Source organism: Lygodium microphyllum, chromosome 13 (genome assembly GCF_053477565.2).
Source record: "Lygodium microphyllum isolate KBCC chromosome 13, Lygodium_microphyllum_v1.1.10, whole genome shotgun sequence".
Classification (NCBI taxonomy): Eukaryota; Viridiplantae; Streptophyta; class Polypodiopsida; order Schizaeales; family Lygodiaceae; genus Lygodium; species Lygodium microphyllum.
Window position 1 is genome coordinate 81,744,661 of NC_141147.1, and position 22,799 is coordinate 81,767,459.

Genomic DNA, 22,799 nt, shown 5'->3' on the forward strand with positions numbered 1-22,799 from the left:
CAAACAAGTGCAACTTGTCACATGTAGGGATGTTGAGTTTGGGGATATTGGAGAAGTCAGACTAGTCGTGGTGTTATTAATCACAAATGCTATGCTGCCTAGGATAAGGTAAATAAAGTATATAAGCTCTTTTGTGGCTCCTTGTAGAGAAAAACATTGACATTGCAATGCCATCAAACTCTAGGATAGCATATCACGATTTGGCTAAAGTCTCCAATCTTTCCACAGCTTTTGGGTTAGTTGTTTGCTTCAAGGCTTATGTTTTTGAATTTGGCAAGCTTCCTAAAGGGCATCTTCATCTTGTTGCTCTTTCAATTTTGTGGTGATGCTATTTTCTGCCTTGATCAATGTTTGTATTGTGCTAGGGAGTAGAGCCTTTCAAAGTTTCTTTTTGTTAGAAACCTTAAAGTCAAAGATTACAACCTCTCCTCCTTGGTCTTAGCATCTCTTCAGTGGTTCTTCTAAATCTTCCCATTACACTTCACACCCTTGGTAGTAAAGAGGAAGGTCTACCTAACATCTTTTTAGTTGGGCCCCGTAATGCACTCAATAGTTTTTGTGGGGCCCCATGATGAAACTCATGTTTTTGATGGGTTTTGGTGGGGGCCTATAATGTAATCAATAGTTTCATGTGGCACTCTTGTATCTCTAGTGCCATCTCCACCATTGCTTGTGAACATTGAGGCATGTCACTAATACTCTCCCTCGGCTCCTCAAATTCATGTAGTTCCACATAGGCTAACATGGAGGACATGATCTCAAGTGGCTATATGCATGTGAATTGTTTTGGCTATGAAGGGTTGGTTCTCTGAGTCCTACAACTTCAAACCCCTAATCCCTATACCCTATATCCTTCAAATGACATATAAGCGCCTCTCTTTCTCTAGATGCTGGGGATAGCATTATCAATCATCCGAAGCATTTGCCTCTCTACCATGCATAGGAATAGGTAACACTTTGTGAAGCGCGAGTGAGAGATCAAGGGAGGCTCAATTTTTGCTTACACAATAGCTATTTTTGAAACATGCATGGTTAGATTAGGAAAGGAGAGAGAGCGATGTTGAGATTTCCCTTTGTTACAATAGGTTGCAATATGTTATTGTGCAATCTAGAAGCAATCTTAGGTAGGAAGATAATAAAATAGGTACATGCCAAATGCATGCTTTAGAACTCTAGGGGAAAGACTCATAGTGGTTGAAAAACAAACGTGATAAGGGAGCCCCTTCTAGATGGAACTGAGAGATAGTATTGAAGTGTGAATTCGAGTGTTACCATTCAAGGGCGGGAAGCACTCAAACATGGAAGAGCTAAAGGGAAAAGAGTTCAAAATCAAAAAGAAAAATAAAATAAAATAAAAAATTACATGAGAAAGTAAGTAAATGACATGGGAAATCTCTTTGAGGAAGGTTAGATGTCAGGGGGTAAAATGTTGAAGAGTGATGGTTGAAGTTAATGAAGAAGACCTAATGACAGTGGGCCTAAAAAAAGGGGGCTCAAGTGCCCATCAATAACTGCACTCGAATTGTATAAGAAGAAGAAGAGCATGAGAGGTGTATCCAAGTGCACATCTGAGTGTGCGATTTGATGCTAGCATAGAGCAAAAAGGGTAGTCTCTAAGGATGAGGTATTTTGAGAAGAGAAGATAAGCGGGGGGGAGTGTATCAAAAGAGAAAGGGGGAGTTGCATTCAGTGCATCATTTGAGTGGGAGCATGAATTGAGTATTGATTGAGCAATCGAACTGAGTTCTCTTAGTCATCTGAGTGTGATCAAGCTATCCAAGTGACTTCTCTTGAGTCATCTGAGTGCAAGCGGGCAATTTGAGTAATGAAAAAGAATCCACTCAAGTGATCCAAGTATGGGTGAACAATCCCACCCACTCGAGTGATTTGAGTGTGAGTAAGTCATCCAAGTGCAATTGAGCAATTTGAGTAATTAAGAAGAGTCCACTCAAGTGATCTAAGTGTGTGAGTGAGTCATTTGAGTGCAAGTGAGCAATCCAAGTAATGAAAAAGAGTCCACTCAAGTGATTTGAGTGTGTGCAGACAATCCCACTCGAGTGATCTAAGTGTGAGCGAGTTATCTGAGTGTGAGTGAGGTATTCAAGTGACTTCTCTCGAGTCATCCAAGTGTGAGCAAGGTATTTGAGTGACTTCTCTCAAGTCTTTTGAGTGCAAGTGAGTATCGAGACCTAAAACAGGCTTGACACTGGCTCTAAGTCTCTAATCGCGTCTCTATGCTCAACCGAAACACCCCACTGTCTCGCGGCGGCTAGGAGCATCTAGAGGCTGGATATTGATCTGACCAAATAAGCATTTGTATGGCTCATACTCCAATTGATAACCCATTCCAAAATCCTCACAGAGAGCCCCTATGCATATTGGTGTTATACACCACCGTAAAACAGACATAGGGAGGAGCACCCCTCGGCTAATTACCATGGCCCCACTTGGCCTCGAGAGATTCATCGTGAACACATAAAGCATGTATGATATATACTCCTCTCTTTTAAACAATCATTCCATGCGATAAAAGATAATATTTCCTGATCTTTTGATGTGACTTGATTAGTTAAGCTCTAATCAAGCTCAAAAGGGGGGACACTATACCACTCCCTTACATGTGATGTCCTCTTTAGTCACTCTTCTCGCTCTTACTCCTTCCTTTAGGAACACGTTCCTTGGAAGACTCCTCTCACCACCCAAATAACAAAGCATAGGTAGGCACCTAGCACCTTGGTACAGGGATCCAAGTAGTGCTGGACTCTCACTAGCCAAAACCACCAACCCCGATGTCTTCACTTAGAGGGATGCCATACCCTAAGGATGGGCGTCAGCTTGAAGGTGTTGTCCCATTGCGCACCCAAGAAAACACTGCTTTAGAATAGCATTCACTTGCTTAGGCAAGGTGGTGCCATCATTGGTATGTGTACAAGCTTGTGCACAAGTTTACAAAATGAGGATCTCATCATTTACCTCACTCCTTTTAACTTAAGCTATGCAATGTTCTTATTCTTCACCATTTGTAGTAGAAGTGATTTCAATCAAAGGTAAAATTTCTTTGCATCTCCTCTTCCATATCTTTGAACTGCTTTAATACTTCTTCTAGCTTTTACACTTTATTTTCCTAGTGTCTTGCAAGGGTTTTTGCAATACATTTAAAAAACCTTCTAATTGTAACAAAGATTGATATATTACATGATTTTGATTGATAATATTGATATATATGAATATTCCTATCTAAACATTGCAATAACCTAATAGAACTTATTCGCCATTCCCAACAAAAATGAGAAATAAAAAATGGAATTAAAAGGTGGATCTAGCCTAGTACTAGGATTATTTGGATATAAGAAACCATCTATCCAAAGACTAATGTTTTATTTCACTCTAAATGATATTGGGAAGCAGTTGTTACATCTAACCCTTGCTTGCTATAGGAGGTCTTTGTAATTGCATGCTTTTCATCCACACAAACATGTAAATCCACTTTCCTCTTGCGATTGCTTATGTCCATAAGCGGTTTTGTAAGGAAATGTAAGGGAGAAGAGGAAATCCACTTTCCTCTTGCAGTTGCTTATGTCCTTAAGTAGTTTCATAGGGATGTAAGGGAGGAGAGGAAATGGCGTATATTGATTTTTCAGTGTAATACTCATTTAGAAGGATTAGAGGGAAAAACAGAGCATGAAACATGCTTAGATAAACATGTAATATGGTTAAGCACATAAGAGATGAAAAAGACCACTTTTGAGAAGGGAGAGAAAAATGCACTTTTAGGATCAAAAGTAGTCTACCCTATTAATGTGGCACTTAAGGAGTAGTGGACCTTAAAGTTGTTGTTATATAACTACCTTTACAAGATCCCATGCACCACATGTGTGGGTATTAAAAAATATAAATGAATTTGGAGGTAATTTAACGAAAAATATTGTGAAAATTTTGAGTATTTTAAGTTGCAATATGAGAGGTACTTTTGCAAAAAAAAAAAAGATATATTTTAAAAAAATTGATCATTTTTGGGGTAAAAGGAAGTGTGACTTGCTGATGTGACACTTTTGGAAGAATGGTGAGTTTCAACTTGGAGGATGAAAAAGGGTAGTTACCAAGATAAAAAGAAGGGGGGACCCCCTCTTTTTTAGGTATAGTCCACCACAAAAAGTAGGATGGAGCCTAGGAATATAGGAATAAAATACAATGATGAATATGGAAGAGGAATTAATCCAAGATTAAGGTTTTATAATCAATTTCTTACGAGGCCCCTTTTTGAGTCCATATTTTTCCTAATACACTTGTGGATGCCGTAATAGCCAACAACAAACTCCAAAATTGTGAAACCTATAATTGGCAACTTGTGTCAAGCAACCTGCAATCTAAAACTACTTGTTTCTATTAGTCTATCATTGGTTATTAATGTCTAGTAACCTATAAACAATGTCTCTACAATGGACACTATAAGCCTTCACATATTTTGCAATATTTGTAAAACTTGTGCAGAATTGTAGAAAAAGACAAAATAGCCAATGTAACACTTAAGGTTAAAAATGAAGCCCAAATAGACCTAAAAATAGAGCAAATTGATCCCTTAAGGGCTTGCCACAATAAATTTTTGACCTCTTCACGCACGTCAAATCTCATCTAAAATGGAGACTATAAAGATTTATGTTGGCGATGCTCACTAGAGATTCCCTCCCACAATGTTTCTAGTTGATGGAGCCGCAATGAGAATGGGGATTGCACGCACACACGCGCGCACGCGCTCACGCGCACGCACACCCACACCCACACACACACACACACACACACACACATGCGCGCGCACGCACGCACGCGCACGCGCATGCGCACGCGCACGCGCACACGCACACGCACACACACACACACACACACACACACACAAGGTTGGAGGATGAGAAGGTTTGGGTACATATCCTAGCCATGCTAGACTTACCATTTTAGATGAGGACGACTTTAAATAACCAAACTAAAAGGGCGGGACAAAAAAAGAAAGGCCAGAAGCAAAAAGTGTAAAGCATTGCATACCTATGCACTTAATGCAATAGAAAAAATAATTGAAGTGAGAGTAGTCCAATCAAGTGAACTAGATGTTGAGGGTGAACCTATAAAACCACCAACCTCATGCTCATGAAAAAGAGATAATTCTTACTAGATACTCTCGATGATAAAGTGACAGATTATAAAATCTTATTGGGAAATCCAAAGTTGTGACAAATTTATCACAACCTTGAATCAAGGAAACCATTTTTATTATAAGATTCAAGTATTAAGGAAACCCCTTGAAATCCTCAACCTCGTATCGCGATAAGCAAGGGGGATTCAAGTATCAAGGAAGCCCCTTAGCATCCTCAACCTAGTACCTCAACAAACAAGGGGGATAAGGTAAAGAATTGATGGACTAAATGAATCAATAGAAAAAACAATGCGCTTATTTTTCAAGACACTCCCTTAAGTGAAACCAACATGAAAGTTCAAAAACCCAAAGGAGTATATAAGGTGAAAACAACCAATAACCTAGTCATAGGTGAAGAGTGCTAAAAGACAAGGAAACCCCTTGAGATCCCCAACCTAATATCTCGATAAGCAAGGGGGATAAGGAAAAGAGTTGATGAATGGGACCAAAAGAATTAATGGAATAAAATAATAAGCTTATAACTCAAACCACATCCTTAAGGGAAACCAACATGAAAGCTCAATAACCCAAATGAGTATATGAGGTGAAAACAACCAAGCCTCAACCAAGAACCTAGTCATAGATAAAGAGTGTGAAAAGACAATACCAAATTGGTAGAGCCTATGAGGTACTATAGAAGGCAAAGCACAATACTAAGTTGGCCACCCAAAAGTTTAGAATACAAAACACAATACTAAGTTGGCCACCCAAAAGTTTAGAATAGATACAAGTTTTCTATGAAGGAAATTGTTTCCTTTGGATACTTACACCCAATCAAAAGGTGTAGTCATTGTGTCCATGACAAAGAGCCAAGCCCAATCCAAGGGCTGGACAAGAGACAATGCCTCACACAAAAATTGTGAAGTCAACCAATGCTTTCAAGTGTGTCTTTAAGGCATAGAGTGATCCAAAGTTGACAACCCATAAAGCCGAGGGGCAACCAAGAAAGCCAAGGGACAACCAAGAAGCCAAGGCTTTGGCAACTAAGGACTCCATTACAATGAATCATGTATGGCACTTCAATGGCTTCAAGAAAGACTTTCTTTTAAAAAGCATCTATGAAACAACAGTGCCAAGATGTCCTGAGAAAGGGGAGTCATGGGCTTCCCAAAGGATATATCTTCTATTTGAGTGATTGGCTTGCCGGTATACATAATCTCGTTCTATAGTAGACAAGTCCACTATTGATACCATGGTTTTTATTCTTAAAGTCAAAATTGGTTCTACAATTGGTTTTTATCCTCATGAAAATCATGCTACAATGGCCAAACTTGGAGCCCAGATTATGGCAGGTCTCAGAGGAGTGATTGGCCAAATGGCAGTCTCAAAGATATGTGACCTATGTGGTGCTAACTTCCTTTTAAGTACTGATTGCCATTTGGGGTATGGACTTAGTTGGAGCTAGCCAAGAGAACTCTCTGATTGATAAAATTCTCACTGAGGAGGAGCTATATGTTGCCAGTAGACTCAGACAAGATACCATGCTACTCAATGTTGCATTGTTATTGAGTAGGCTGCCACAAGTACTCGATGCATGTGCCACACTCAAGTACAATCCTGAGTTCTACAATTGGTTTTTATCCTGAGTTCTACAATTAGTTGTTAGTTACTAGTATGTCAAAAGACATACATTTCAAAATTAGGTTTAGTGTGAGAAGCTCTTTGGATATATGTGCATGCAACTCCACATCATAAGCAATCCAAGAAAGTGGTTTTCCTTTGAGAAAATGGATTATTGATCGTACACATTCATGATGCTTCTCTCTTTTATAGAATAACATATTGCTTCCATTGATTATTTATTTTGAGGGTTTATTAGTGTCAACATTGTGTAACAATATCCTAGTATACAAGTCTAATAAATTATCCCCACAATTTGGAAGCACATTGTGTTGTCAAAACATGATCCCTAGCACAACATTAGTCACTTATCTAAGCCTTCTAACTAAAGAAAATTCTTGTTTTACCTCTCTTGCATAGGCTACTATACATGATTCCATTTAGCCAAAGTTATCTTTTGGCTTACAAAGTAAGAACAAGGAGTGAAACCATAACACAAAGTACCAGGATTTTTCTAGTCATCAAGTGCTTACTAGTTGCCATATGAGACACTAGAGAACTAGGCATAAGCCAATTCATGAATGGTTTAAAATGATAAAAATATCACTAGCTTCACGTGTGTAAAGTTTAAACCAAATGTTGTCAAATAGCCATATAATCAAAAAGGTGCTTCTTAAAAGGCCTATCAACTCGTGCAGAGATTAAGGTTGATTGCAAAGAAAATTTTCATGAAATTTATAAAAATGTGTTTACAACCATGACTCCCTTTTAATAAGTGGCATGTGAAGCATAGAACAATTTAATGAACATGGCCCTAGCATGCCTGTCAACTTGATGCCTTATAAGCATTTGGATTTACGTGCAAATTTTGCATGGCCTATGATATGCATATCATATATTCCCAAATACTTCTCATACAAAGGCATGTGAATGCATAATCAAGGCCTAGTTTTACACATGAAAAAGTGTTACAAGAATGATAAGAACAAAATTGCAACTAACAAATTTCTTTAATAGTTTGAAGAAATAGGGCTCCTCATATCTCTCAACTTGATGCCTTACAAGCACTTTGGATTTATATGCAAGTTTTGCATGATCTATGACATGCATAACATTTGTTTGATGTGTTACTCATGAACATATAAAAGCTTGAGGTATTGCCACATGCAAAAAAAGTCTATACAATTACAATGAGAGTCAACTAGTGGCTGTGTTTTTTCAAATTTTTAGATGTATGTGTGGAATGAACCGCTTGCCCACCTGACATTTAATGAGTTGCTCACATAAATTTGTGATTTGTTGTAAGATAAACTGCAAGTTTTCAAAAACCTTCAAAGACTAGAGAAGTTTCTCTTAAATCTTAACATTTATAAAAGTCACAAATATATAATTTATAGCAAAGGGGAGAGAGAGAGAGAGAGAGAGAGAGAGAGAGAGAGAGAGAGAGAGAGAGAGAGAGAGAGAGAGAGAGAGAGAGAGAGAGAGAGAGAGAGAGAGAGAGAGAGAGACTGTGTGTATACATATATGTGTTGTCTATTACACATGCAAATTGAATACAATTGACTAGTATACTTAAACAATAAACACCCAAACCCACTAATCCTATATACTACACTTATACACATGCATCCCATTCATACCCACACATATTTTCTTTGAAACTACTCACACGCATACACACAAACACATCCATTTATAAATCCTTCACCCATCCACCCATACATATACACTCTACATGTAAAGATATATGCCAAACACCCACATGCTTCCTCCCAATATACACACACGTTAATACAATCAATTGTGGATAATATACATCACTAGTTACACAAAGATAGAAAAAAAGAAGAAGGTAAAAGTCCCCCTAAATTTGATCATTGGTTTGATCTTGCTTGTCTTGATTAGAGCTTGAACTATGAACCTCCTATTTAAAAGGTTGTGCTCCAATCCAACGTGCCTCACAAGAACAATCATAAAGTGCATTGTTTATGTGTTTTGTCACAATGGCTTTTGCACACACAACAAGCTCATCTTATTATGAAGCAAACCACATGGCAAGTCTGACATCCTAAATATGAAATGCAAACAACTTTATAAAACATAAAAGAATTGAATAAAATAACAAATTTATTTAAAAATAAGAAAAAACACATGATAACTTCCCATGACAAAAACCATGGTTTACGATCCTATATTATTGAATGTTGATTACATAGCTATTTATATTCATATTATTTGTCTAACTTCAAAGAAAGTACAAATATCAATCAAACTACAATGTTATGAATTAAGAGGTTTCATGTAGCTTATCGCAATTGATACATAAAATTGTGTATAATGAATCATGATGTTTTGATATCACCATCATGTCAAGGACATACCAAAACTCCTAAAAGGACTTTGAAAACTCTGAATTTTAAATACAAATAAGGAAAAAACAACAAAACTAAGTTTTTATCATATTCTCATATTTTGCATGCGATCCTGCTACATTTGTAAAAAAAGCTTAGGCCATATAAGGAAAATAACAAAGCATTCCATAAAGAAAGTTTATTTTAATAAAAGCATATGTTAAATCTAATCATTTATTATTATTTATATTACAATATCAAAATAAATAACATAATAACATTAAAAATCAATGATTCCACTAATATTAATCACTAAAAAAGCTTAAATTTGTAATCCACAAGTAAAATAATAATAATATAATATAAATATATATAATTATGCATTATCCTTAATATATGAATTTATCTAAAGATTTTTTATACTCAATAATTCTTCAAAAATATTAATTTATCTATTTTTACCTAATATAGTATTTTTTATTATATCTATTGCACAATTCCACAATATAAGTTATACGTATCACATTCTTAACCTTATAATCTACAAAAAAAACTCACAATGATAAGTCTATTTTTCATAATACACAGCCAATTTGATTAGCACACACAAGCTAGTGGCACATGTTAGATGGACTAGTGGTAGCTCCATGCATAGATCCACCCTAAGTCCACACAAGCACGCACACAACACCCATTTCCTATATACACATGCATGCACACACTTAGTCCACCCATTAGATGGACTAGTGGCAACTCCATGCATAGATCCACCCTTAGTCCACACAAGGACGCACATAACACCCATTTCCCATATACACATGCATGCACACACTTATTAATGCACACCCAAACCACACATTTTGCACTCTCTCTCTCTCTCTCTCTCTCTCTCTCTCTCTTTGTGTCTCTCTCATTTCTAGTTTTTTTGTCACATAGATTTCACGATCTATCACCCCCCTTCCCTTCTTGAAGTTTGATCATACATATCTCTATCTTTTCCTCAATCTTGTCCTCCCCTCCCCAATAGTTCAAAGACGATAAGTACCCAAGATAGATGGTTAGATTTAGCTCTTTCCTTAACATTGATGTATGCCAAAAGACTTTCTCAACACACCCAGTAGTACCTCCCAAGCCAAGCCCATTAGAGACATAACAATCTCAACAAATTTGCAACTTTGAAGTATAAAATATAGTATCAAAGGACTCACTTGCCAAAGGCACTTTGCAAAGCTAGAAGAACAATTGTCGATGGAAATGGATAGGTATAAGAAGAAAGACAGCCAAGGAAATGGCAAACCAAGATGCAAGGTGGATAAGGAAGGAGACATATAAGCAAGTTATGACAAAACATTATCTTTTCAAAAGTTAATGAAGATTGATTGCAAAAAAGGTTTTGTGAGATATTTGTTTCATGCACATCTAGGATGTCTCCCTAATGGATTGGCATAAAGAAGCACAAGAGGAACTAAGGTTGATATGAGGTTCGATTGGGTGGTCCCATGGTGCCTCACCAAGCGAGTGAAGACTCCAACTTTGGAGTAGCAATAAAGCAATGAAAATGTTTCAAGCAAAACAAAACGTGGATCATAGATTAACTTACAAGCATAGCTTAAAGCATGACCAAGTGAAATCCCAAGCTAGAGGCAACTAGAAAGGAGGGCAAATGAGCAATTTATCAAGGTGAAAAGGCTATCATAGAGTTTAGCAAGCTGAACAATTTCAAAGCCTTTATGTCCCCAATGTTCCACACACGTTCTTAGAGTTTGCATTTAATAGAAACTACTACCAATCAATCTATTTGTCATTCTAAAACATTCTTCTTTCATTATACATCTTGCTTAGCTACCAATCAACTATTTGTCATTCTAAAACATTATTTCTTTATTATACATCTTGCTTTGGTTCAAGATTTAAGGACATGGTATCAAGTGAATAGGCTGCCTCAATGCAACAAAAGAGCACTAGTGTAAGCGTTCAATATAATGGTTCTTTGAGATGCTTCAATTGGACAATGCACACCCCCAAAAACATTTCTACCCAAGAACTCTCCAACCCTATGTGAGCATGTTCAACTATCCAAGTAGAGATGTATACTACCCTCAAGCAAAGAAGTCAAGAAGTCAAGATATGCTCAAAGCCAACAACAATAGTAAAAGCAATATCAAAAGTACAAGACAAGGTAATAACAAGAATGCCACTTGCCGAATGCTTGAATCTTCTCCAGTACAATATGGAAACTTTGTAGTCCATATCTCATTGTACTAGCACACCACCAAGATAATCAATGACTACCTTGTCTTTCTTTTTCATTTATTCTCATGACAAATTAATCATCAATAGCCACACCAAACAATGCACCTTAGATAAAAATTTGGCTTGAGAGGAATGGTGAGAATATGGACACACAATGTTTGTCACAATATGTTCTAGGGGTAAAAGCATCAGATGTTTACATTCATGATAAGAAGGGTATCGCAGGTTGGAAGCCAAAAGATCTATGAAAAAAATAATTTACAATGAAGCACCAGCATTTCAATTTTTGTGAAGGCTCCACAATTTTTAGCACATGAATCTATCTATCAGAACTTCAAACCTAACTAAAACGATCTTTGCATTGTCAACTCCATCGATGTATGATACAAGATCAAGCCCAAAAGAATAAAGCCCATAGTCTCACCAAGTGCTTTGGCTCTCAATAGTTTGCCATAAGGAGTCTTTTGAATCTTCCAATTGGTGGGTAAACTTCTTGCTTCCCATTCTAAAACTCAGAAGTCAACACCCAATAAAAGCACAGAGCTGGTAGTCAACCAGCCAGTGGCAAGCCCAGAAGTCAAAACAATATCACCAACAGAGCATGAGGTGTAAATTCTGTATCGAGAGCAAATAAAAGAACGGCCTGAAAAGAGTCGCACAACCATGACATTGGTTATAGGCCATCATACTTGTGCTCAAGGGTTGTAAGAACAACTCATTGTGCAAGATAAAAGTCACAAGAAATCCGCTAGTTTCAAGAGCATAAATATATTTCTGCACTACCTAAAGGAAACCAACTGATTCTAGACTTGCACTGTGACCTGTCAGGTGCAACTCTAAGGGCCATTAAAATAGCTTCGCCATTTCCTTAAGCAAAAATTAGTTCTTTGATGTTTCTTACTATCCTCTACTGCTTAGCTGAGAACCATTATCGCTGGCATGTGACATCAGCATGTGGCAGGGCAGGATGGTAACCTGTCATACAGTATAGTCTTCAATTTTGTGCTGCAATTACACGTTGAGGAACTGCAGCATAGGCATTGCTGCTGACGACTCTGAATTAGTCCAAGCAGGAGTTTACGATATAAGGGCACATTTCTCGATGTCATTGCACTGTTTGCTTCTTTACTGCAGTCTTCACAACATGTATACATCACTGATACACTAAAACTAATGGCAATTTATATGAAATCATGCACCAAGGTATTTTTTAGGAAAGACTGGCAACCAAAAGCCTTCTTGCTTACCACATTTTAAAAGTTCCAAGATATCATCAACTCTTAAATCGGACACTTCGGCTAATATTAGTACGTATTCCAGTAGACTCCCCTCCATAAGGTCCATCTGCATTCTTAACAGTCCGGACCTGTCCCTTGCGGCGAATGACAGCTTTCTGGTGCTTCAACTGCAAAAAATTACAGGGTACCTTTGTCTTATGTACCACACAAGGAATGGTTATGAGGAAATGAACCTTGAGATATGAATTTACCTTGTACTTCTTCCGTGGATTTTTTGTTAACTTCTTCCGATGAGGAGTAAGACCCTTATTCTTTTCCATCTGTATCACTAAATGATGTCAGCTATAATTACGGAGTCACACTGCATATGGACAGGCTGTTTTGGACTCACATGAAAATGAAAATAAGGACCTGAATATTTTGGAGTTGCAATTATAAGATGGAAAAAGTTGGTGTGTGTTAAGCCACAATGCACATGATTAGCCCTTAATGTAATATGTTTTTGTTGGCTAATTATATCAGCTCTCAAACAGCCCCAAAATGTTATTTTAGTCCATTATTTAGCAAAACACAAGACATGAAACACGTTAGAAAAAACACTAAACAGGGTTCAGTGCATGACCATTCCCCTTATCATTAATCCTAACCTTAAACCTAACTTATCCCTAACCTTAACCCTAACTATGAATCCAGCTCCTTTGCTGCGTTTATCTAGTTGTCACCATCCAGCCCATCTCCACAGCACATGCCCTATTGTTGCTCACCACTCCACGCCTTATTGCCGACTGCTCCTGTAACTTCTGCAACAGCTGCCGTCAGCCCACTGCCATCTTCCATAGCCTGCTACCTGGTGACACCTCAGCCAGGCTATCATCATCATATACAGCAGATTGTTTTTTACCCACAACAGGTGGTTTCCATTCTTCTGCTGTTACAGAAGCACCGTTCCTGTGTAGCAGGCGATTAATACCAGCAGCTGCCCTCTCCTACAGCCCCCTGACCTGTGTTTGGCAGCCCAGCTTCTCTTCCTGCTCATGGGCTGTTTACAATTTGCTGCAGTTATTGATTCCAGTCACATGTCTCTAAATGTTTGCTGCATTTGCAGTCATTGCAGCATTCCCCATCCTTGGAGACACCTCCCTTCTCCAGCATCAAGAGACCATGATCTGCTGCATTCTGGATTCATTCAGAGGTCAACACACTCCTCGCCATCCCCCAGCCCACTCTCAGAGACAGTGGCCGTTGGAGAGCATTCTGCTCCATTGGTCTCTCTAGTTGTACTTGATTCATCAATCATTATGTTATCAATTTGTTCTTTGGCTTATTCTGTACTTTTCTCTCAGCCCTACTATTTGAGTTCATTTGTTAGTCATAAGTTTTCATACACTGTTTTCTATGTGAACCCTAGTATCTCCTCACATAGTATTAAAGCTAGGTGCCTAAAGACACTTGATTCACTGTGCACGCTACCTTTATGGGAACAACAGCAGACTAACTCGTGATATCTCAGCCTTAATCACCCAAGTTCTCATCTTCTGAGACAATGCTACAGTAGAATATGAAGGATTGATGTCTGAGTTTCACTCCAGTATTTCTCACTTGTTTCTGACCTTTGGATTCATCTCATGGACTGTTATGCAGATCATGGTCACACTAGGCATAACAACATTGAGTATGCACTCCAGCTGTTCTCCGTTTCAAAGGGGGATCATCCGAAAGTTAAGTTGCCAAACATAGGCAATTACTTGCCAAATTCACTCTTATTGGCCTTTCAAAGCCGAAATATGACGAGGTTACTCTATTTCTCAACAAGCTCGTACGAAAGTACTGTAACTTTATGCAGCAAATTATCTCCCTTTCCTGTATGCCCACTTTCTATGGCTTAGAGGCTAGCTATTGCAATTCACAAGGCTTGGAGGACAAGTATACAGAAAGCCTACTTCTTCAGAGGGAGCTCCCCTTGTTTCTACTCTTCGAAGGGGAAAGCGGAGGCCAGTCAAAAGTCAAAGGGGGTTAGGGGTCATAATGCAAAAAATTCCTTTCAAGACAGCACTGAGAGACCCAATTGGCTAACTATCCCCAACAAAAATTGGCGATGCACCCATTGCTAGAAACCTTGCCAAGTTGGCAATGAGTGTTGTAGCAAGGCCAAGGGTACCCACCTTCTCAGATATCTGCTCCCATTGGAACCAAAAGAGGGTCTTCCACATCTCAACAACAAAATCAAGGTGCACACAACAATCAATGGTGTCCACCTCTCAATTCCAAATATTTCTGAGCGATGCACAAAATAGGATCCCCCAAAAAAAATAAAAAGTCAATGACCCGCTGCACCCCCCCCCCCCCCCCCCCCCCGCTGTAACACACACACACACTCTCCCCCATTCATTTCCTGGTAAGGTGGAATACACCTGAATGTTAACAAATGGCCTAGTGAGACAAGCATGTCGCCATTTATCCTAGTTTCCTTTGCCCTATCATAGTGTTGCATGTGTGTGTGTGTTTGCAAATGCCTGCACAAGTGCAAGCTCACACCCGTGACCTCACCCATTCGCTCACCCAAGCTGCATCATGCACGTGCACCCCCACACCTCCACATACACATGCACTACATATCATTCCAAGAGAAGGGTGCGATCCACATCCACACACACATACACATGCACTACATTTCATACCAAAAGGAAGGCAATGATATCAACCTTGACCTTGAATGCTAAAATGTATGAGAATGTTAAGTGAACCAGGAAAGAGGATGTTAGTTCTACCTGGTTTCACTTTGCTACATGCATGCTGGGAGTGATCATGAGAATATGGCCATAATTTATTGGCAGTGACAAATGGGTCATTTAGTCACTTGAAATCCAATTGGCAGATCCTAGAAGGCAGCAGCCATAATCGTCCTCTCACTCCTTAAGGGCAGGGACACATAAGTTGTGCAAAGCATCATTTAAAATTAAATAAGCAGCAAAAGCTGCAGAAACAGTAACCACAAAATGCATATCAAGAGCCCAAAAGTTCAAATAAGGAATGGGTGCAAGACATTTTGCAGCATCAGTAAGAATGTGTGGCTATTTTTTGTGCACTTTTGCTTCCTCTTATAAGAACCAAAGCTGATATCTCATTGTGAAAAGATCTTGCAATTCGCCTCTAAAGCATTAGATAAATAAAAATCTACCAGATAGATTGTTGGTTGACTTTTATTGCCATGGTGGAGTCAGCTGGAGGGTCTTCTAATACAAATGATTAACAATCCAGTTGGTCGCTAAGATTAACAAAAGGATGATCATGCTTTGTTCTTTGTTGGATAAGACGGTCGGCTTTGTGGATTGGACAGCAAGAAACCACATGACCTACATTTGGGCATGCCCTTCTCTTTCAAAAGTCATTCATTATTGCCTATCTATCTGATAGTTGTGTAAGTTATGCATGGTATAATTAAATAATTCAATTGAGAAGAAAAAATACATATAATAATACATTTTGTCCTTGTTTATCTCAATCATTTCTTAATGTCCTTGCAGCATGTTACTTCACTTAGCTTGCTAAACTAACCTGGTAGGAAATGTGCCGCTTCCCAACTTCGGGCTCCAATATTGGTTCAGAGATCTCAATCCTGCCCAGTAAAAAGAAGCTGTTTTTAGCTCTTCAGAAACTTAAGTCAGTTGAAGTCACAAAAGACTTCACTATGTCAAATATTTCATAAATCATAATCCAACATTCACAAAGTCTTATTCCAGCTCCAAGAGCATTCTACAAAGAGTTGAATGCCAAACGAGTGTCAAATTAGGCCTTCCCTCATTCATAAATTTAGAGAGACAAACAGCATATCTTCTCAAATAGCAAAGCACGACATGCTTTCATAATGGTCCAAGGTTCTAAATTTGACTGCATACTTTTTGTGCTTGAGCTCTTTTGCAGCCTGTTTAGCCTCTTTTAGTTGTTTTGCCTTTTGGTAGAAGTCATCTTCCTCCAGCTCAAAACTATCGTCATCCTCTTCATTTTGAGCTTCATTCTTGTCAGAAGAAACTTTTTGCATCTCAAGCTTCGCTCTTCTTTCGCCTATATCCTCCCTAGCTGGTAAATCCATATCTCCAGAGCCAACCTTTGGAAGAAACAAAACGTGATAATTGTCAGTCTTCTGTGACCTCATAAATCCCAACTTTGGCATGCTGCAAGGTTCCTTTATTCAGTAACTTAGTGAACAAATCAAACCTAGATGTTTCAAGGTGACAAGCCTAGTAACTGTTCAAAAATGCAAATTATACAATATACACCTGCCATTAGGATCAGCTCCAAGTTGGGGCCACAACGGCCACACATGCATCACAACTTGATTCTCTAAAATAAGAAGAATGCTAGTGGCATAAGGGATATCACAGAGAAAACATGTTTGCTGTTTTGTGTGTGTGCGCACGCGCTCACGCACGTGTGTGTGTGTACCAAAAGACACTAAAATCGAATGTAGAGCATGCGAAACAAATACATTCTATTTAATCATTTCAGTGTTATTAATGTAGCTTCCATACTTGATTGAAAGTTAAACCAGCACCATTACCTTAATGTGACACTATACATCAAAAGAGGAAATAATAAAACTATTTTTTACTGAAATAAGGCAGTACACAACAAAAGAATTCCAAAAAAGCACTCTCTCCTCAGTCTACAAAAGAGACATTGCAGACTACTATAATTTATACATCTAATCTGTAAAAAGGCAAAAAAATTATGCAGATAGACTGTCCTTTTCCATGTATACTGACATAACATGTGCTATTGAACTCTTGATTTCTGTCAACCAGGTCATGAACTAAGCAACAATACAATACATCTCTCAGTCAAAGGCCCATCATGTAGTTCACTGCTTGCTCAGGAGGTTCTACCTTGATCCGGAGTGATTCTATTGCTTGTGGTGATCCGGATTGAGGGGTTTTTCTGGACATATTTGGGACTTGTCGTGCACACTGCTGCAGGTCACCTCCAAGGTTTGGGATACCATCACATGGAAAAAGCTTGTGCTGATGATTAAGGAGAGAGGTTTACATGGTGAAGGGACAGCCAGTCGTGCCTTTGTGGCTGGCACATCTACAATCAGTAGAAGGGCAAGAAACCCAAGGAGCAAGAAAAGGAGGACGACAGAAGTTGAAGAGCTCGGATATCCCAAGTGCCCTAATTGTGCAAAGGCCACCAATTTGGAGTAGAAATGTTGAAAGAAATACCCCCACCTTCAACCAAGGGTGAAGGATGGAGCAAAGGAGTCCAAAGCTACACTGGCCATATCGAAATCTGTCTTTATCCATCTCTATGAGGTGGATAACAATGTACTTGCTGCTTCTTCAAAGAAGCCTTAGCTAGTGGACAGTGGAGACTCTACCCAAATGACTTGCCATCATGATTAGATATAGGATCTCAATGAGTTTATTAGTGTTGTGTAGTGACAGGTTAGGCACGGAGATCTAGACAAACAGTTGTTACGCGTAGTGAGAGACAAAGAGAGTGAGATAGAGCAGAATCAAGAGTGAGCACGTTTGTAGGTACAATGACGAGAGTGTACCTTTAGGTTTTTAGATAGATATATATGTGTAAGTACAAGTGCCAAGGGTGTGTTCACACCTGAGCACATTTAAAAGGCAGGAGGCCTTTATTTCCAACAACCTCCCACCTAAAGGCAATGTGCCTTAAGAGGAGAAAAGAATCAGCTAAGTCTAGGTATGTACAGAGCTGAAATATATATATCTATCCAACTCCCATCATCTGCAATTAGCAAACCGCTCTGCTGGAAGAGCCTTTGTGAGAAGGTCTGTAGGGTTATCATCTGTATGCACTTTGACAAGCTCAATGCTCTTCCTGTCAAGTACATCTCTAATGAAGTGGTACTTCACCTGCATGTGCTTGCACTCTGACTATCACAATGGAGAACAGGTAACTCTGAGATGCCAAGCTCCTTGCCAAGGGTTGCCATTTATCTGCTAACCACTCCCACTGCAAAGGCAATGCCAGGACGTGTAGCAAACATAGCATACATCAAACTGCCAACAACTAAAGCATATGGTATCTTGGCCATTTCATCCTTCTCATCATCAGATGTAGGGCTTTCCCTTGCACTCAGTTTCACATATGGAGGCAATGGAACCCCAATTGTTTTTCCCCCCTCCATATTGAAACGTTGCAAAACTTTGAAGATATACTCCTATTGAGATAGATAGAGTAAGCCTATCGACCTATCTCTAAGTATTCACATGCCAAGAATGTGATTTGCATCACCAAGATCCTTCATGTCAAAGCTGCCATGAAGACTTTGCTTCAATGAGTCCAAGGCATGAGTATCCCTGCCAGCAATCAACATGTCATCAACATACAAAACCAAGATAATCAGGCTGCCATTTGTTGTCTTCTTGGTGTACAAGCAATGATCCACTTGACTTCTATGAAAGCCTTGAGACTGCATGAATGTATCGAACTTATGATATCCTTCTCTTGGTACTTGTTTCAGCCCATACAAACTCCTTTTGAGTTTACATACCATTTTTTCTTTCCCTTGTTCAACAAACCCTTCAGGCTGCTGCATATATATGTCTTCATGCAGTTCACCATGTAAAAACGCAATCTTTACATCCATCTGTATGAGCTCCATATCCTCAACTGCAATGAGGCCCAAAATGGTTCTCAATGTAGTTATCTTGACTACACGAGAGAAAATCTCATCAAAGTCAATTCCATGCTCCAGCTTGTACCCCTTTGCAACCAATCTTGCTTTGTACTTTGGTGAGGAACCAGAAGTGATCTTCATCTTGTAAACCCATTTGCATGGAAGGGTTTTCTGCCCTTTAGGCAACTGCACCAAGTCCCAAGTGCCATTTTTTTCAAGAGATTCCATCTCTAACAACATGGCTTTATACCATTTCTTGCTGTCCTATTTGTCCATTGCTTCCTTAAAGCAAGACGGTTCACCACAATCCGTCAACATGACATAATCAGCCACATTATTTGCACCAAGAACAAATCTGTCAAGTTATCTAGTAGCCCTAGACGATCTCCTAACCCAATGGTCATTGTTTGCTGGTTGTTCCTGCAAATTTCCATTTTCAACATGCTGTCCTGGCATTTCAGCCTACAAATCAGCATTAACAGCTTGTTTTCCGGGCTGTTCCTACACATGTAGTGGCTCATTTTCATGGGCAATAGCTAGCTGATCATTTCCAGCATTCCCGGAATACAACCCTACTGACCTCCTCAGTCTTTTCGGACTGTTTGTGCATACGATCTTCCCAGAAGATAACGTCATTGCTGCGTACTACTTTCCTTTTCTGGGGATCCCATAATCTATACCCCATTTCACCCTCGTCACCATATCCTAGGAAAATGCATTTACAGGACTTTGGCTCAAGTTTTGCTGCGATTTTCTTTACAAATATGCACAAAAGCCTTGCAACCAAACACTTTCAGATGAGCATATAAAGGTGGCTTGCCCGACCACGCTTCTTGGGGAACTGCTCCCCCAAAGACCTGTTTGGTGACCGATTAATTAAGTGAACGGCTGTCATCTGTATGGTCCAATTCATATGCTCTGTAACTCTGTTTTGGGGCGGATTATGAGGGGCAGTGAGCTCCCTCTTTATCCCTTTGTTGTCACAAAATGCCTGAAAGGCCTTGGACACATATTCCCCACCATTGTCTGAGCGAAGACACTTAAGTGTCTTATCTGTCAGATTTTCAGCCAATGCCAATAAATTTTTAAACTTCTCAAGCACTTCATCCTTGCTACGAATAGGCTAAACCCATACTTTCCGTGTAGCATCATCGACAAAGGTGACAAAATTATTCTTTTCCCCTAAAGATATGTCAGAGTGCAGCGGTGCGGAAGCGTAGGACTGAGAGAGAGAGAACGCAGAGAGAGAAGGGAGAGAAAGAGACAGTGTACACTGAAGATCTGCTGTATAAAGAATGCTGAATACAAAGATATACACGGGCGCAGTGCGCTGGACTGCGTGTCTCCACCTCGACGATGCGACCTGCTGTCCACCTCGAAGTCTGCTGCAGTCTGCACTGTCTGCTGTCTAAAATCTGCGAACAGAGACAGAGATCTGCACGGCACCGGTCTGTAATCTGCGACAGAGAATAGTGGCCAGACTGCTGAAAACGTCAGCAATAAATAGGCGAAAAATCACCTAGAACGGGGCTCAAAACTGGGGCGCAGCCTGGAATAAGTGGCTGCAGGCAGTCGGACTGCCACGTGGCAGTCCGACTGCACAGTCCGACTGTCCAGCTGGACTGTGCAGCTGCTGCCTGCACCTGCTGCCTGTAAACAGGCTATGATCTCTGACACCCCCTCTCAGAGCCTGGACAGGGCAGAAGCCTGAGGGATCTGGAATGTTGCCGAAGTAGAGCCTGAGGAAGCGCCTTCGTAAACAAATCCGCAAGATTATCCTCCGTCTTGCAATACTCCACAGTGATGGTCTCATCCAAAAGCTTTTCTCGGATGAAGTGGTACTGGATCTCAATGTGCTTCGTCCGGGCATGAAAAACAGGATTCCTTGCCAAGGCAATGCAACTCTCATTGTCACATCGCAGCAATGTAGGACGAGTCTGGGGGCACCCAAGCTCCTCCAACAGTCTCCGAAGCCACACAACCTCGCATGTGGTGGAAGACGCGGCCCGATACTCCGCCTCAGTAGACGAAAGGGCTACCGTGGGCTGCTTCTTGCTACTCCAAGAAATGACACCTGCACCCAAAGTAAAGCAGTAACCTGTTGTAGACCGCCTGTGGTCCACGTCACCGGCCCAATCCGAGTCGCTCCAACCTGCAAGTACAAGATCTGACCCATCTATCCCTGCGGGGTAATGAATCCCCAAATCAGACGTCCCCCTCAGATACCGAAGTATCCTCTGAGCAGCCTGCCAATGCACCGTCTTAGGTTCACTCATGAACCCTGCCAAGAGACCAACAGCAAAACATAGATCAACCCTGGTGTTGAGAAGCCAAATCAAAGACCCTATCAACTGTCGATAGCGGGAAGCATCCGCCAAAGGAGAAGCTGAGTGGGAAGTGGCCTTCCAGTTCGGATCCATAGGAGTAGAGAGGGCCCGACAATCTTCCATCTCAAAAGACACCAAGAGCTCCTGAACATATCTCTGTTGGGAGAGAAAGATCCCCCTCTGAGACTGAAAAATCTCATGTCCTAAAAAGAAATGGAGTAGCCCCAAATCCGTCATCTCAAACGTCCGATGTAAAGCTGACTTTGTCTCCTGGACCTGCTGTGCATCATCACCTGTGACAATCAAATCATCAACATATAATACAAACAGCACACAACCATCCTCGGAAGTGTGAACATACAGCTGCGGATCGGCCTTGGACCGCCGATATCCCAACTGAGTCTGGAGGAACGAATCAATCTTCTCGTTCCAAGCTCGCGGGGCCTGCTTGAGACCATACAGGGCCTTCTTCAACCTGTAGACTTTCCCATCTGAAGAACCAAAGCCAGGAGGCTGCTCAACGTAGATCTCCTCCTTCAAATCACCATTCAGGAAGGCCGACTTCACATCCAACTGATAAACAGGCCATCTTCTATGGCCAGCCAAAGCAAGAACAGCTCTAATGGTTGCCATACGAGCTGTAGGGGCAAAGGTGTCATGACAGTCAATCCCTGGGCGCTGGGCAAAACCCTTAGCAACAAGGCGAGCCTTGTGCTTATCCAAAGTACCATCACTGAGATATTTGGTCTTGAAGACCCACTTGACTCCAATCACCTTCTTCTTCGGGGGGCGTGGCACAAGTGACCAAGTGCCATTCCTCTCAATAGCCTCCAACTCAGCTTCCATAGCTTTCTTCCATGGGGTGGACTGTAAAGCCTCCTTCACGGAGGTGGGCTCTCGATCCTGCATAACTCGGGACATCAAACAATAATTGGAGCACACAAGCTCCGAAGAATGCGCCTGGTGCCTCCGTGACCGCCGCGGACCATCCTGCGGTCCCCACTCCTCAGGAACCCCCTCGATCCCTGAATCACGGAGTGTGTCACGGGCCCAGCGAGGAGGAGGCCGAACCTCCCCTCGTCGTTCTCCATCAGTAGAAGACTCTAGAATGTCCACCGGTGGTAACTCCTCAGAAGGATCTGGTGGAACTGTAGACTCTGTGTCAGAAACAGAATCATAATCAAACGGCACAGGCTCCAGTGGAACTGTAGAAGGAGCCAAACTCTCCCCTGGATC

The 22,799-nt window shown here is 40.4% G+C and overlaps 1 protein-coding gene across 5 annotated transcripts in view; it reads right to left on the minus strand.

Annotated features, from left to right (window-relative positions):
• Nucleotides 1–11,356: 11,356 nt before the first annotated feature.
• The window catches only part of LOC148026840 (protein THALLO-like), a 60,450-nt gene continuing 49,007 nt past the window's right edge, over nucleotides 11,357–22,799 (minus strand). For 2 of the 5 annotated variants that reach the window (XR_015692911.1, XR_015692909.1), the window contains exons 16-21: nucleotides 16,484–16,692; nucleotides 16,143–16,203; nucleotides 12,839–12,907; nucleotides 12,597–12,754; nucleotides 12,325–12,484; nucleotides 11,361–11,992 (exon numbers count right to left, since the gene is read on the minus strand). Coding sequence is in view for 2 of the 5 variants with exons in the window: in XM_087691379.1 (XP_087547505.1) it covers nucleotides 12,623–12,754; nucleotides 12,839–12,907; nucleotides 16,143–16,203; nucleotides 16,484–16,692 (471 nt within the window). In the remaining 3 variants the exon portion in view is untranslated. Of the gene's footprint in view, nucleotides 12,485–12,596; nucleotides 12,755–12,838; nucleotides 12,908–16,142; nucleotides 16,204–16,483; nucleotides 16,693–22,799 lie in introns of all 5 variants that reach the window. The other 3 variants (XR_015692910.1, XM_087691379.1, XM_087691380.1) reach the window with 3 other exon arrangements.